Source organism: Arvicanthis niloticus, chromosome 23, assembly GCF_011762505.2.
Source record: "Arvicanthis niloticus isolate mArvNil1 chromosome 23, mArvNil1.pat.X, whole genome shotgun sequence".
Lineage (NCBI taxonomy): Eukaryota > Metazoa > Chordata > Mammalia > Rodentia > Muridae > Arvicanthis > Arvicanthis niloticus.
The window spans coordinates 39,555,472-39,567,795 of record NC_133430.1 but is presented as its reverse complement, the minus strand read 5'-3'; the positions used below and the strand labels follow the sequence as shown (position 1 = coordinate 39,567,795).

General features: G+C 52.6%; 2 protein-coding genes across 19 annotated transcripts in view; one reads left to right on the top strand and one right to left on the bottom strand.

The window, feature by feature from the left end:
• The window catches only part of Plekhg3 (pleckstrin homology and RhoGEF domain containing G3), a 41,877-nt gene extending 35,246 nt beyond the window's left edge, over window positions 1-6,631 (top strand). For 3 of the 18 annotated variants that reach the window (XM_076921942.1, XM_076921939.1, XM_076921944.1), the window contains 5 exons: window positions 361-383; window positions 725-1,069; window positions 1,571-1,699; window positions 3,505-4,918; window positions 5,320-6,631. In XM_076921942.1, coding sequence (XP_076778057.1) covers window positions 361-383; window positions 725-1,069; window positions 1,571-1,699; window positions 3,505-4,918; window positions 5,320-6,047 — 2,639 coding nt within the window. In that variant the 3' untranslated portion in view covers window positions 6,048-6,631. The remainder of the gene's footprint in view (window positions 1-360; window positions 384-724; window positions 1,070-1,570; window positions 1,700-3,504; window positions 4,919-5,319) is intronic. The other 15 variants (XM_076921945.1, XM_076921940.1, XM_076921948.1 and 12 more) reach the window with 11 other exon arrangements.
• A 1,468-nt stretch (window positions 6,632-8,099) lies between these two features.
• The window catches only part of Sptb (spectrin beta, erythrocytic), a 129,274-nt gene continuing 125,049 nt past the window's right edge, over window positions 8,100-12,324 (bottom strand). The window contains exons 34-36 of the mRNA XM_076921958.1: window positions 11,555-11,728; window positions 11,214-11,256; window positions 8,100-11,048 (exon numbers count right to left, since the gene is read on the bottom strand). Coding sequence (XP_076778073.1) covers window positions 10,881-11,048; window positions 11,214-11,256; window positions 11,555-11,728 — 385 coding nt within the window. The 3' untranslated portion in view covers window positions 8,100-10,880. The remainder of the gene's footprint in view (window positions 11,049-11,213; window positions 11,257-11,554; window positions 11,729-12,324) is intronic.

Sequence of the window (12,324 nt, the reverse complement as noted above, 5' to 3'; positions counted from 1 at the left end):
TGGGAGGGTAAAGCAGCTAAGAACCTGGTTAGAGACTGTGGAGAACACAACAGGGGGAATTTGACTTGGGTTCTTCTCCCATGCTGTCTGTAGAGAGCCATGGCCCCTTTGTCCATACACTGTGCCTTTTCTTCCACTGGGATAGGAGCCTAGCAGCTTGCACAGACTGGCACTGGTTCTGTGCTGGGCTCCTGAGCTGTCATTCATTCCTTTGAAAGGCAGGACTAGGTGGGGGGTTTGGGAGTGTAGGAGCCCATGTGGGGTTTCCCCAGGGGCTCTGGTCTCTCTAAAGAGGTTCTTTCTTTCTCCTCTTCCTCCCTGCCCCTCCCACCATGTGCTTGGACCCTGTGGTGGTGTCAGCAGCCAGAGCAGCGGGAATGAAGGTGAGTGCCAGGGCTCTAGGGGCTGGAAGGAGGGACTGTGGGTGGCACTGCCCAGGTCCCTCCCTGGGGACCCTTTCATATCCTCTTCCTTACAGCAGCACCCTGTGGTGCCTTGCTTGGCCTGCATCCTCTCATTTTTCCCTCTTGGGGTACGTAGGCTTCTTTGGGGTGATTTTATTCTCAACCAGATCTCAGCCTTCCCACCACAAAATGCCTCAGTCGAGAGAAGGCCAGGATTTTGCACTTAGGAGTAGATTTTTCTATGAAGCCATTTCTAGCCACCTACAAGAAGAGGGGTTGCCCACAAGGCAGGTGACAAGGGGCTCTTATGCTCTGAACAGCATGCAGGCAGTGCCGGAGCCCTCTTGGACTTTGGGCAGCCACCCAGTGCCCAGGACCAGCAGCCAGAGGCTGAGGGGGCTTCCAGGGAAGAGCTTGAGGAAGAGGAGGAGATAGTGGAGGAGGAAGAGCAGCAGCAGCAGCAGACCTTCCCGGTCTCCCTGGAGGACCTGTCAGGGCATGATGGCAGCGAGAAGGTGCCTGGGCCAGAGCTCCCGGGCTCGGAGGAGGAGGAAGAGGAGGAAGAGAGTCTAGCAGTGGCGGAGCAGGTAGCTGACTTTGCCAGCTCCCTGCTGGCCGCCCTCCACTGCTGGCACTATCGGGCACTTTTCTCCCGGGGTGCTATGGTGAGGTGTCTCTTTGATCTCCCTTCTTCCTTGCATGTTGTCTGGCATGTGCATGTCCTTCCCGTGTCCTTCCCACTCTCCCCTACACTGTCCCCTCCTTCCTGCTGTCAATACTTAACTCACTCACTGTCACGCCCTGGTGAGCCCCTGGCATGCACTGTTCTAGGACTGGGTACCCACTGGGACGCCTCCCTCTCACTAGGACTAACAGGGTGGGGGAGGGGGGAGCCAGCAGCCATTAAGTGTGAAGGGCAACTGACTGTGTCTGTGAGGGGAGGTGGGGGAGGTGGGTTGGACTTTTCAAAAACTGCACACTTTGCAAGGATTTCTGTAGCCCCAGGCCTGGCGTTTCAGGTTGTTTGGAAGGGCTCGGGCACAGGACAGGGTCAGTCCTGGAGGTGCTGTCTGAACCTCCTTGGGGTATGGGAGGCAGTGTCCATGTTGGGATAGAATGCAGAGATGCCCATTTCTCAGTTGTAAGCTGACTTCTGCTTGCTGCAGGGGAAGAGACACAGGGAGTCTGAAGGCTCTAAAAGCTGCAGAAGGCCCAGTAACCGGTCTCCAACCAGTGCAGAGAAACGCATGAGCTTTGAGTCTGTTTCTTCACTGCCAGAGGTGAGCAGGCAGCAGGTGAGAGGGAGCTAGTACCCGGTAGCTGGAGTCCAGACCATAGGCAGGTCTTTGGGGCGCAGGCTATCTCATTGGGTACATGGAACAGGGATTCTCACTTCATGGCCCATGCCCCTTCCAGAGGCCTGGATAGCCTAGAGGTGTGTGGTTTGGCAAACAGTCTACCTGTTTCTATGAGTTAAGCAAAGGTGACCATCACTGGGCCTCCTCAGACAGGCTGCCTGTGTAGGACATAAGGCATGCCCTGTACAACGCGCTAGCTGCCTAAGAAAGCCTGGGGCCACCTGGACAAAGGGATAGAATGTGCGTATCTCTTTGGGGTAGCTCTCGCCATTTTCTCCTGTTCCCCACAACCATTGCAGAAGGAAAAGAGGCATAGAGAGCGTGCTTGACAGGCTGTGCAGTGGACAGCATCTGAGGGGACCTACCTCCTTTACTTTCTAAATTAGAAGAACAAGGTCAGGAGTTAGACCCCAGGTTGAGCCTCAGCCAGGACAGGGCTGAGGACCGAGATGACACTAGATAAAAATATAGCTGTCTACTGCTGTAACAGCGTGTCTTAGGTCAAGTGTTTATAAGCAGGGATATGTCATTCAGAGTAGTGAGTCTGCCAACTCCAGGATCAAGGCACCTCCAGCTGGTTTGCCGTCTGATGAGGATTCCCTCTCGACCTCAGTCACATTCTTGCTGTGCCCTCACAGCAAGGAGGCTTCCTTTAGTCTCTTTTCTGAGGCACAACTATGGAGCCCTTATGTGGCAGTCACTTCCTAAAATCCCTGCCTGTTCATGTTATCACAGTGGACAGCGGGTTCCAAGATGAATTTTCTGGAATCCCATTAATGGGTCAGACCTTGACCGTTGTACTGTCAGGAATGATGATAATATGTAATAGTCTGTGATTTTCTAGAATCTACTCACTGTTATCCATTGTGCCACTAGCCCACTAAATTTTCTAGTAACCATGTTAAGAAATACAAAGAAGCTGGGCATGATGGCACATGCTTATAACCTTAGTACCCGGGAAAGAGAATTTGATATTTTAAGGCCAACTTCAGACACATAGCAAGTTTGAAGCCAGGGTGGGCTCTATGAGAACCTCTCTCAAAAGGAAAGGGAAAAAAGGTGAAATTAATATTTTTTTTTCGAGGTTGGTTTTTTTTGTTTGTTTGTTTTGTTTTTCAAGACAGGGTTTCTCTATGTAGCCCTGGCTGTCCTGAAACTCACTCTGTAGACCAGGCTGGCCTCGAACTCAGAAATCAATCCACCTGCTTCTGCCTCCCAAGCGTGCCACCACTGCCTGGCGAAGTTAGTTTTAATATCTTATTTTACATAGCCTATGAGAGCTAAAGTAAAATTACTGATACTTTGTTTTATACAAAGCCCTCAAAACTCGGGATGTATCGTCTGTTCCTACGGGTCTTCATTTGGACTATGGTCAGGTCAGATGCTCAGCCAGAATGGCTGGTGGCGACTGTGATGGGCAGCACTGGTCTAGATCATAGGTGTAGCTCTGCAGGTTATGGAATCTGAAGTTTGCATCTGCACTGGTCTTCTCCCAGGAGACTGCTCTGGGAAGATACTTGTGTCAGCCGGCTTACTAGTGTTCTCCGTGGGTGTGAGGGCATGGGTCTGTCATCCAGCTGCAGGGACACTAAAGGAATACATAGACCTGGTGTCCTGCTTTTGAGTCACGTGCATTCTGATTGTCTTTGTCCTAAGCTGCAGGCCCTCTACCTAGCCTGAGAGCAGGCCATGCTCTCTTGGCCCCCAGCTCCACTCCTAATATGGTCTCTGTTGTGTTCCAGGTTGAGACAGATCCTGAGCCTGGGGTCGAGCAGGAGGCCTTTACTACCTTGGAAGGTCCCAGCACCGAGGAGATGCCTTCAGACCCAGAATTTCCAGAAGCCCTGGAGACACAGCTTCATGCCCCCAAGGGGCTGCTAGGAGTGGACAACCCAGCTGGTGAGGTGGACTTTGTAGAGCCTGAGGGCTCTGAAGACCTTAAGGCTCTGAGTAGTGAGGAGGAAGAAGAGGAGGCCGCCCAGGAACCCGAGAGCCTCCTGCCACCCTCTGTGCTAGACCAGGCCAGTGTCATTGCTGAGAGGTTCGCCAGTAGCTTCTCTCGGCGGAGCAGCCTGGCGCTGGAGGAGGGCAAGTCCAGTGGCCTCGGGACACCACGGCTTATCAGCCGAAGCAGCAGTGTGCTCAGCCTGGAGGGCAGTGAGAAGGGCCTAGCCCGATGGAGCAGCACTGGGGACTCTCTCAGCAACCCACCCACTGCAGAAGTGATCATTGGTGTAGACATGGTTACAGACAATGGCCCTTCTGTCAATGGGACAGAATCTCCAAGTGCAGGCTCAGGCTGCCCCACAGAACCAGACAGATCTTCCTGCAAGAAAAAGGAGTCAGCGTTGTCTACCCGAGACCGACAGTTGCTGGACAAAATTAAGAACTACTATGAAAATGCAGAACACCACGATGCGAGCTTCAGTGTCCGCCGGCGGGAGAGCCTCTCCTACATCCCTAAAGGACTGGTGCGCAGCTCTGTGTCCAGATTCAACAGCCTTCCCAAGCCGGATGCAGAGCCAGCAGCTTCAGCTGGGTACAAGAGGTTGGGGAGTTCTCGGCCAGCTTCATGGACCTTGTTTGACCTCCCAGGTCCCAGCCGGACGGACGAAGGGGACCCAGCTCCCGTCACAGATGCTGAGTTCCGCCCATCTTCAGAAATTGCAAAGATATGGGAAAGAATGGACTCTTCAGAGAGAAGTCCACGGACGGGGTCTGGCCAGAGCCAGGCCAATGGCTTTGAGCTACAGGAGCCACTGTTCATCTTGGAGGAGCATGAGCTGGGAGCCATCACTGAGGAATCTGCTTTCGCCTCTCCAGAAAGTGCCTCCCCTACTGAACAACCCAACCCAGCCCACCTGGCCCAGGAGTTGAAAGAGCTGGTGAAAGAGCTGAGCAGTGGTGTCCAGGGGGAGCTGGTTACCCCACTGCACCCCCGTATTGTGCAGCTCTCCCATGTGATGGACAGCCATGTGAGTGAGCGTGTCAAAAACAAGGTCTACCAGTTGGCCCGCCAGTACAGCCTCCGAATTAAGAACATCAAGGCAGCTAGGCCGCCTCTACAGTGGGAAAAAGCCACTCCTGAGAGGGATGAGCAGATCCCTTCCGTTTCTGGCCTGCCTGAGGAAGCTGGAGAGCTATCAGGGGGTAAAGGTATGATGTGGGTGGGGAGCTTGGGGTAGAAAAACCGAATAGATCAGTGCTTTTTGGGAAAGTAACCTCTAAAGAGGCTATGCCGCGAGAGGGCTGGACCCCAAGCACCACATGGTATACAGTGAGCCTTGGCACTGAAGGGCCATCCTATGCTTCTGATCGAAGCCTCAGTCTGTCGTCATCCCCTCCCCCCCCCCCCAGCTCTTCCAGTTGAGCAGAGGGAGCTTGGAGAACAGGCCAGGGACTCATTCCATACGAAGATGAGAGCAGAAGGGCAGATGGGACCTCTCTTCCAGCATACCCCAGTCCCCACATACAGCTGAAGACGGTTCCTCCCTCACCCTTTCTGTCTCGCATCTTCCTTCACAGTGGTTCATGTAGCTTGCTCTCTTTCTTCCCAGCCAGGAGGAAGCCTGTGCTATCCCTCCTCAGCTATGAGCAGCTGGTGGCTCAAGAGCAGGGCAAGTCTTCCTCTGCTGTGGAGACCTCTCCACGCCGTTTCTCCTTCAGCCCTTCTGCTGTCAGCCCAAGAACCACCTCACCTGGGTCTCGGTCCTCTGCTCGGAGCCCTCTCAGCCCCTTTGACACTGAGACCTTCAACTGGCCTGATGTCCGAGAGCTCTGCTTCAAATATACCTCCCACGACAAGACTGCTCAGGCCGAGAGCAGCTGGCCCCGTAGCCTGCTGGCCAGCAGGAGCCGCTCCCTGCCTGAGAACATTATAGAACCTCCTATGTCTGGCAAGGTGGACCGCTGCTGCAGCCTGAACACCAATAGGAACCAGAGAGATGGAGAGGCCTCCCAGCCTCCACCTCCTGAGTCTCCTCCCCAAAGCCGACTGAATGGAGGTGACGCCCTGTATGTCACTGCAGACCTTACTCTGGAGAACAACCGGAGAGTGATCATCATGGAGAAGGGGCCCCATCCTAACACTGCCATAGGGCTGGAGGAAGACAGTGGAAAGGAACCAAGTTCCCCAGTAGCTTTGAAAGGACAGGGCCAAGGTTTCCAGGAGTCTGCAGAGCACCAGCCCAAAGAAGATGGTCCCAGGGACTCAGCAGACACAAACAAACAGGGTAGAGTGAGAAACCTGAGGGAGAAGTTCCAGGCCTTGAACTCTGTGGGTTGACTGACTCCTGATGGAGAGAGCAGCCATGTGGAGGTGGAAAGGACCTGGCATGCTTTCTCCCAGGTCTGGCTCACTATGCTCTTCCTCCATTCTTCTGGAAGAGTGGTTTGGGAAATATGTGAACTCACCTGTTACCTGTGCTGGCCCCGCCTCTCCCCTGAGAGGTCCTATGATGATTTGCCTTAGGTCCAGATGAGCCACTTACCTTCTCTGTAAATACTTCTCTGATAAGAAGCCAACTATTTTATTTAAGCTTATTCTGCCCAGGGAGAGCCAGCACTGCCCTGGCTTCCCTTACTGGCTGGCCATTGCCCGGCTGAGAACCCAAGGAGAGAACTAGGAAGCAGCCCAGGCAGGCTCTACCCTTTAACTTCCTTGTCATAGGACCCAGGCAGGAATGAGGCCAATAATTTATTGCTTTACATCCTGTGGTATGTGTGTGTGAGTGTGTGTGTGTCTTGTAAAGAATGTAACGGACTTAGTTCAGGTACTCTCGAAGGTTGTCGCGCTGTCTCTGTGGTTGTTGCTAATGTACACACATTTCATTATTTGTCTATGGTGCAATATCCACTGTTGACCAACCATCCTGTGTGTGGCCTCCTTACTGGGGACATGGATGCTCACTCAATGTCCAGGCACAGCAAACAGAAGACATCAGGGTGCTCACAGGTCAGGTGGGGTACAGAGTGACAGGTGGGAGCTTGTTCACTGCCACATCGGCCTCTATGCACTGCTCTGTCCACCCCCAGTCTGACTTCCTATCTGGGGTGAGGATCCCACATGGGAGCCTTTAGCTCTTTTCCCAAAGACAAAAGTGTTCTAAAAAGCTGGAGCTGCCAGGGGCAAGGGGAACACTTAAGAGAAACAGGGCTTTCTAGTGTCCGGTGCCTTTTACTTATCTCTGCCTCTCCGGTTCTCAGGAGGGGCGAGGGTCCTAAGGTTGAGGCTTGGCAATGTCCTAAAGTGGTCTGCAGTGTTGTAGAGTATAAGTGTATTTTATTAGAATAGTTCCTGTCCTTACAGTACCCACAGAAGTATCTAAGGGCCAGAAATGCCCCATTTCTGAGTGGGTTCTTTTCTCCTCAGAAGACCAGCTTTACTTGGTCTGGTTTGTTCTGTCTGGGGCCAGAATAGAGGAGACTATAGGGCCTTGGTGACAGAGAGGTCAGTCTCTGGTGTACCTGCAAGTCTGCAGGTAGTAAGACCGGGGGATCTTCCAACCTAGGAGGATAGGTCAGATCAGATCTGAATATAGGGCCATCAATCCCCATCCCACCCTGATATATCAGGTGAGTGGTGGTCTCCTGGGCAGGAGCAGAGCAGGACTGCAGTAGGCCATGTCCTGTCTGTCCTCTTCAGCCACCGTCAGTCACCAAGAAGATAGCTACTGTTTCTGAGCAGGCCAGTCCCAGGATATGACACCTGATAGTGGCCATAAAAGCATTGGATAGGTGACTCAAAGTCTTGTCCCAGCCTTGCTCCCAGCCAACCGGGTCACCCAACTATGTATTTTTCTCATCTACAGACTGAAGGCTGAATGAGTCACTGTTTCTCACGCTCAATGATGGCATCTAGGGGCAGAACCTGGGCCGTGGTAGCTAATGTCTTTCGATGATTCTCACACTCCATGTGTAGGTGTGCCTGGGAACCTTGGACAGGGACAGTGGCATTTACTAATCCTATTAGAATTATCTGAAGACCCTCTGAACAGTCCTGTGTCCCACCCAGGCCAAACAGAACTGTCCCCCTGAAAATGGGTCCCAGGACAGATAGGGGATCAGGTTCCTGCTCTCAGTAGTTAACCGCCAAACCACCAGTAGTTAACTGCCTGAACAATAGATTGCTTAGAGACAACTTTGCCCTAGAGTTGATTGAACTCACGAATAAGCAAGCTTCCTTAGGGTCCCAGATGGAATCTAGGGCCTGGATACCAGCAGAGTCATCCCATAATACCCTTAGGAACAAAGTAAACCCTAGCCGTCTCTCCATGGTGCCTTCCCTCTGATGTCCAGTTTAAAGGAACAAGAGGCTAGTCAAATAAACAGAAACAAACACAGTATTATTGATTTATTAGAAAAACTAGTAAATGGGACTCCTCTGGTTGGTGGAAGCACATTTGAGCAGGTGGAGGACAAGGCCCAGCCAGCCCCAGGACCAGCCCCAGATGGCATGATCTGTGCCCAACAGGGTTTCCTTTCTCAACCTTCATCTCACTTTCTGTGTCCTCCCTGAGCTTGCTTGTCCAAGAGACCAAGCCATGTAGCCTGCTGGTCTCTTCCTCCTCTGAATCTCTGCCTCCTCTTGGTGATGGAGGAAGGAGATCCAGGACCAGTCTAGGGGACCTGTTGCCCTCCAATAGTCAGGAAGGAGAAGATGGGGGAGGGAAGGGAGCCGAGCCTACACAGACTTCTGTTAGTACCAGTAGAGTTGGGGTGGGAGGGTCCCAGGACCCTCTGCTCCTCCTCAGCCTGTCTGTCCAGGCCCAGGACAAAGACAACAGGGAGGGAGGGAGAGCTGCCCCGCTGTGCCCAGAGAGCTTCCTCCAACCGCCCTGGGGAGGAAGCCTGTTATGCTGGTGTGGACTGGAGCTGTGTTAACCCAGTTTGAGAATACTGTCAGGGAAGACTGCAAGTAGAAAATACCAGGAGAAAAGTCAGCCTTGCCAGGGCACCAGGAGAGCCCGGCCCTGGAGTGCACAGGGTTCCTGCAAAGTCAGTCCAGTATGTTGAGTGCCTTGGGGCCTGGGTGACATGAGTGACAAGTGTGAGGAGCTGGCTGTGATGGTAGGTCACATGCAGCTTACTACCCTTGTATAATCCTTTGCAGTGAAATCCTAACTCTTCCATTGGAGCCTTCTCTTTCTTGGCTCTGTGGAGTCACTGGAAAATTCTCACTTCAGGTGCTACTTGGGTACATGTAGAAGGGAAATGTAGACCCTCATCCCTTGGTCCCCAAAGACTAGGCCAGGGAAACTGCCTGAGGGAGCTGCTTGCCACCTAATGCTTCATCGAGGAGCCTACTTCGTGTCCCAGAGATAGACATGCCTTTCAGTGTACCAAGGCCATTTTATTGTCAGGGGTGCAGATGCCTCCCTGTCTACTGCTTTGGTTTCTCCAGCTGTACAGAGGCTGGTGAATGGTGCCCACTATGTTCCCTGTAGAAGGAGGGAGTTATAGAGTCCTATACACTGAGGCCAAGTTACAGACTGGCTGTGGAGTTGAAGATATCAGGTCCCACTGGCTAAGGTGGTCACAGTCTACTGGAGTTGAGTTCATACTCAGATCATGTTGGGGGTCACAGGGTGCAACTGATATCTGAGCTATACCTGTCTGGTCAACAATGAGGGATTCTGGGAAGGCCTAGTAACTGTATGCCTACCATTGAGCCTTACCCATGGGGAAGGCAGTAGAAACTGGCTGTGGGCCCTAGGGACACAGATGGTCTCCTAGGTGAAAAGGCCCCTTGCCCTCACCTCGACCATCTTTTGGATCTAACTCCAGCTGCCAAGTTGGGCTGGAGATGTGTTGCTCTCAGTTGTGAAGCAGTGTGCCTGCAGGCCCAGTGGTCCTAGTCTTCCCTAGGTGTGGGAAAGCACTCCCCAGGGACGAGCTGCAGAGCCCCTTTTGATACTTGAGGAGGGATAGTAGATGTTTGGTGATCTCTATACCATGTGACCCCTAAAAATCGAAGACCAGGTCTGCAGAAACCAACCAAGAGGAGTCACACCTTTATAAACAATAGCCTCAACATTCATCCCTATGCTCCAGAGGGTAATTGTGTCACAAGCCTGCATTTGTCACCCCTAGGTAAGGAACAGCTCTGTGTCCAGCTGCTGGTCTTGATGGTGCCAGCTGCAGGGTCAAGGGGGTACAGGGGGGGGGGATGTAGCTTTGAGATACTTGACTGCAGGGCCTGGGTATTCAGCTTGTATCCGGCACCAGCCCTGGCCACATACTGCTTGTTTGGCTGCAACTGGTGATGGAGAAAGAGCTGCAATATAGGCAGAGCCTTAAGCAGTGTTGGGACCTGTCTGTCTCTCCTGTGACAGAGGTCTGAACCCTAAGCTCTACCAGGGTTTCCAAGAGAGCGGTGTGAGGGCTTCTGGTTGATGCCAGGAGCATCAAAGGGTGTCACAGGGAAGAAGAGGCTCATTCACTCGGGACTCACCACAACTCTTAGGAGTATAAGAAAAAAAAAAGAAGGGACATACTAGCCCTGAGGAGAGAGTCCTATCTCTGAAGGAGCCCAGCGGGGAGGAGACTGGCAGTACTCAAAGCTTGGCATCCATACTGTCCCCTTGAAACTCCACCAGCCCCTTGTCCAGAGCTGGTTCTGAAGGCCCTTCCTCCTGCCCCTAAGGAACAGGGCAACCATCGTCAATATTCATTTTTGTTTCCCTCACTGACTATGCTCAGTGACCCCAAAGGGAATTTGTGTGGTAGTGGGCAGTGCTGGAGGAAAGCCATCGGGTATCCCAGCTTGTAGGCAGGAAGAGGAGAGTATACGCCTTACAGAACCGTTTTCAGCCCCAAAGGAGCTGGACCTCCAGTCCCTGGAGCCCAGCCAGCTGCATGGGGTAGGGGAGGTGGAGGGCTGTTGGCAGGCATTGGGAAGGCCAGGGAGGCCAGGCAGGCAAGGCAGCTATTGCAGTGCAGTGTGGGGCCCTGGGGCTGGCCCAGCAACTTGAGCAGGCAGGCTGCAGGCAGTGAGTGGCAGGCGGGAGGAGGACTGGCCACTGCAGAGGTCGAGGCCATGGGCTCCTTGTCCTTGCATGTCCCAATGCACACTGCAGTGCTGCCTGGCAGGCCTCGCCCACAGGGACCCTCCCAGCTGCTACTTCTTTTTGGGGAAGAAGCTAAACCTCTTCTCCTTATCCTTCTTGCTGACGCTGGCATCAGGACCAGTCAGGGAAGGCAGAGGCAGACTCTGTGCCTTGACACGGATGCTCTGGGACTCGTTGATGGCCGTGCTCATGCTCTGTAACCACAACAGCATCTCCTCCTGCAGGGTGGAAATGTCAAGGACGCTAGAGGTACACAGCCCTCCTGGGACCATGAAGGGATGGGTGTGCTTCTATGACTGCTCCCTTCTGAGGGAGCCCTGAGATCAGGTTTCCTTCCACCCACCTCATTGTTAGCTCATCTGAGTTAGGCTGCCTGTACTTACCTCATCCTTGCCATGGAAGAGCCACTCACTGCCATTGCTTAACCTAGGAAGACAAAGGGTTTTGGGTCAACCAACTCCAGAAGTCTTAACCTGAGCAGAGTCTTAACCTAGCCACTATCCTACAGCCTAATATTCATGCTCCTCTAGGGCAGCAGACCACCCAAAAAAGCTAAGTCTATAAGACCACCAATCTTTTCATTTAAAGACACCCAAGGAAGAGCTCCAGCTGGGAGCTGGTCTGCAGAGCATCTCCACCTGGCCATTAATGGCCAATGAAGCCATCAGCATAAAGATTCAAAAGGCTTAGGGCGCAGGTGGATGTGCTGGACAGTAAAGCTCACCTCAGCTTAAATACATGCTTCTTCTTCTTATAGTTGACAGCAATCTCACAGATGGCGTGCCTCAGGGCCAGAGGCTCCTCTCCATGGTAGGGCACCCCAAGGGCCAGGTTCTTAGCATCCTTGTAGAAGGTCAGCTGGCTGTTCCTGAGCACACAGTACAGGTTGTTCCAGGACCTACAACAAACGTGGACAGGCATGTCACCTGTGGCCCTGATGCAGCACCTCACAGCCAGTTCCGCTAGCCTTGCTGCTTGTTTTGTTTCATTGTTTTGTCTTTATGAGACAGGATTTCACTGTTGTCATCCTGGCTGTCCTAGAACCCACACTGTAGACCAGGCTGGTCTCAAACTCGCAGAGATCTACCTGCCTCTGCCTCCTGAATGCTGGGATTAAAGGTGTACACTGCCACCACTGCCACCAGTGCTGTTATTATTCCCCATTAATTAATTAATTAGTTAGTTAAGTGTTGCTTTTTTTTTTTTTTTTTTCGAGACAGGGTTTCTCTGTGTAGTCCTGGCTATCCTGGAACTCACTCTGTAGACCAGGCTGGCCTTGAACTCAGAAATCCGCCTGCCTCTGCCTCCCAAGTGCTGGGATTAAAGGCATGCACCACCACCGCCCGGCAAGTGCTGCTTACTTTTATTGCACCATTTTTAGCTGGGTAAATAGTCTATTGTTTAAAAAAAAAGTGGGGGAAGATTAAAAACCATCTACATGTAATTTCCCTACCAGAAGTTAACCATTGTTCACATATTGTGTGTCCTCCTAGT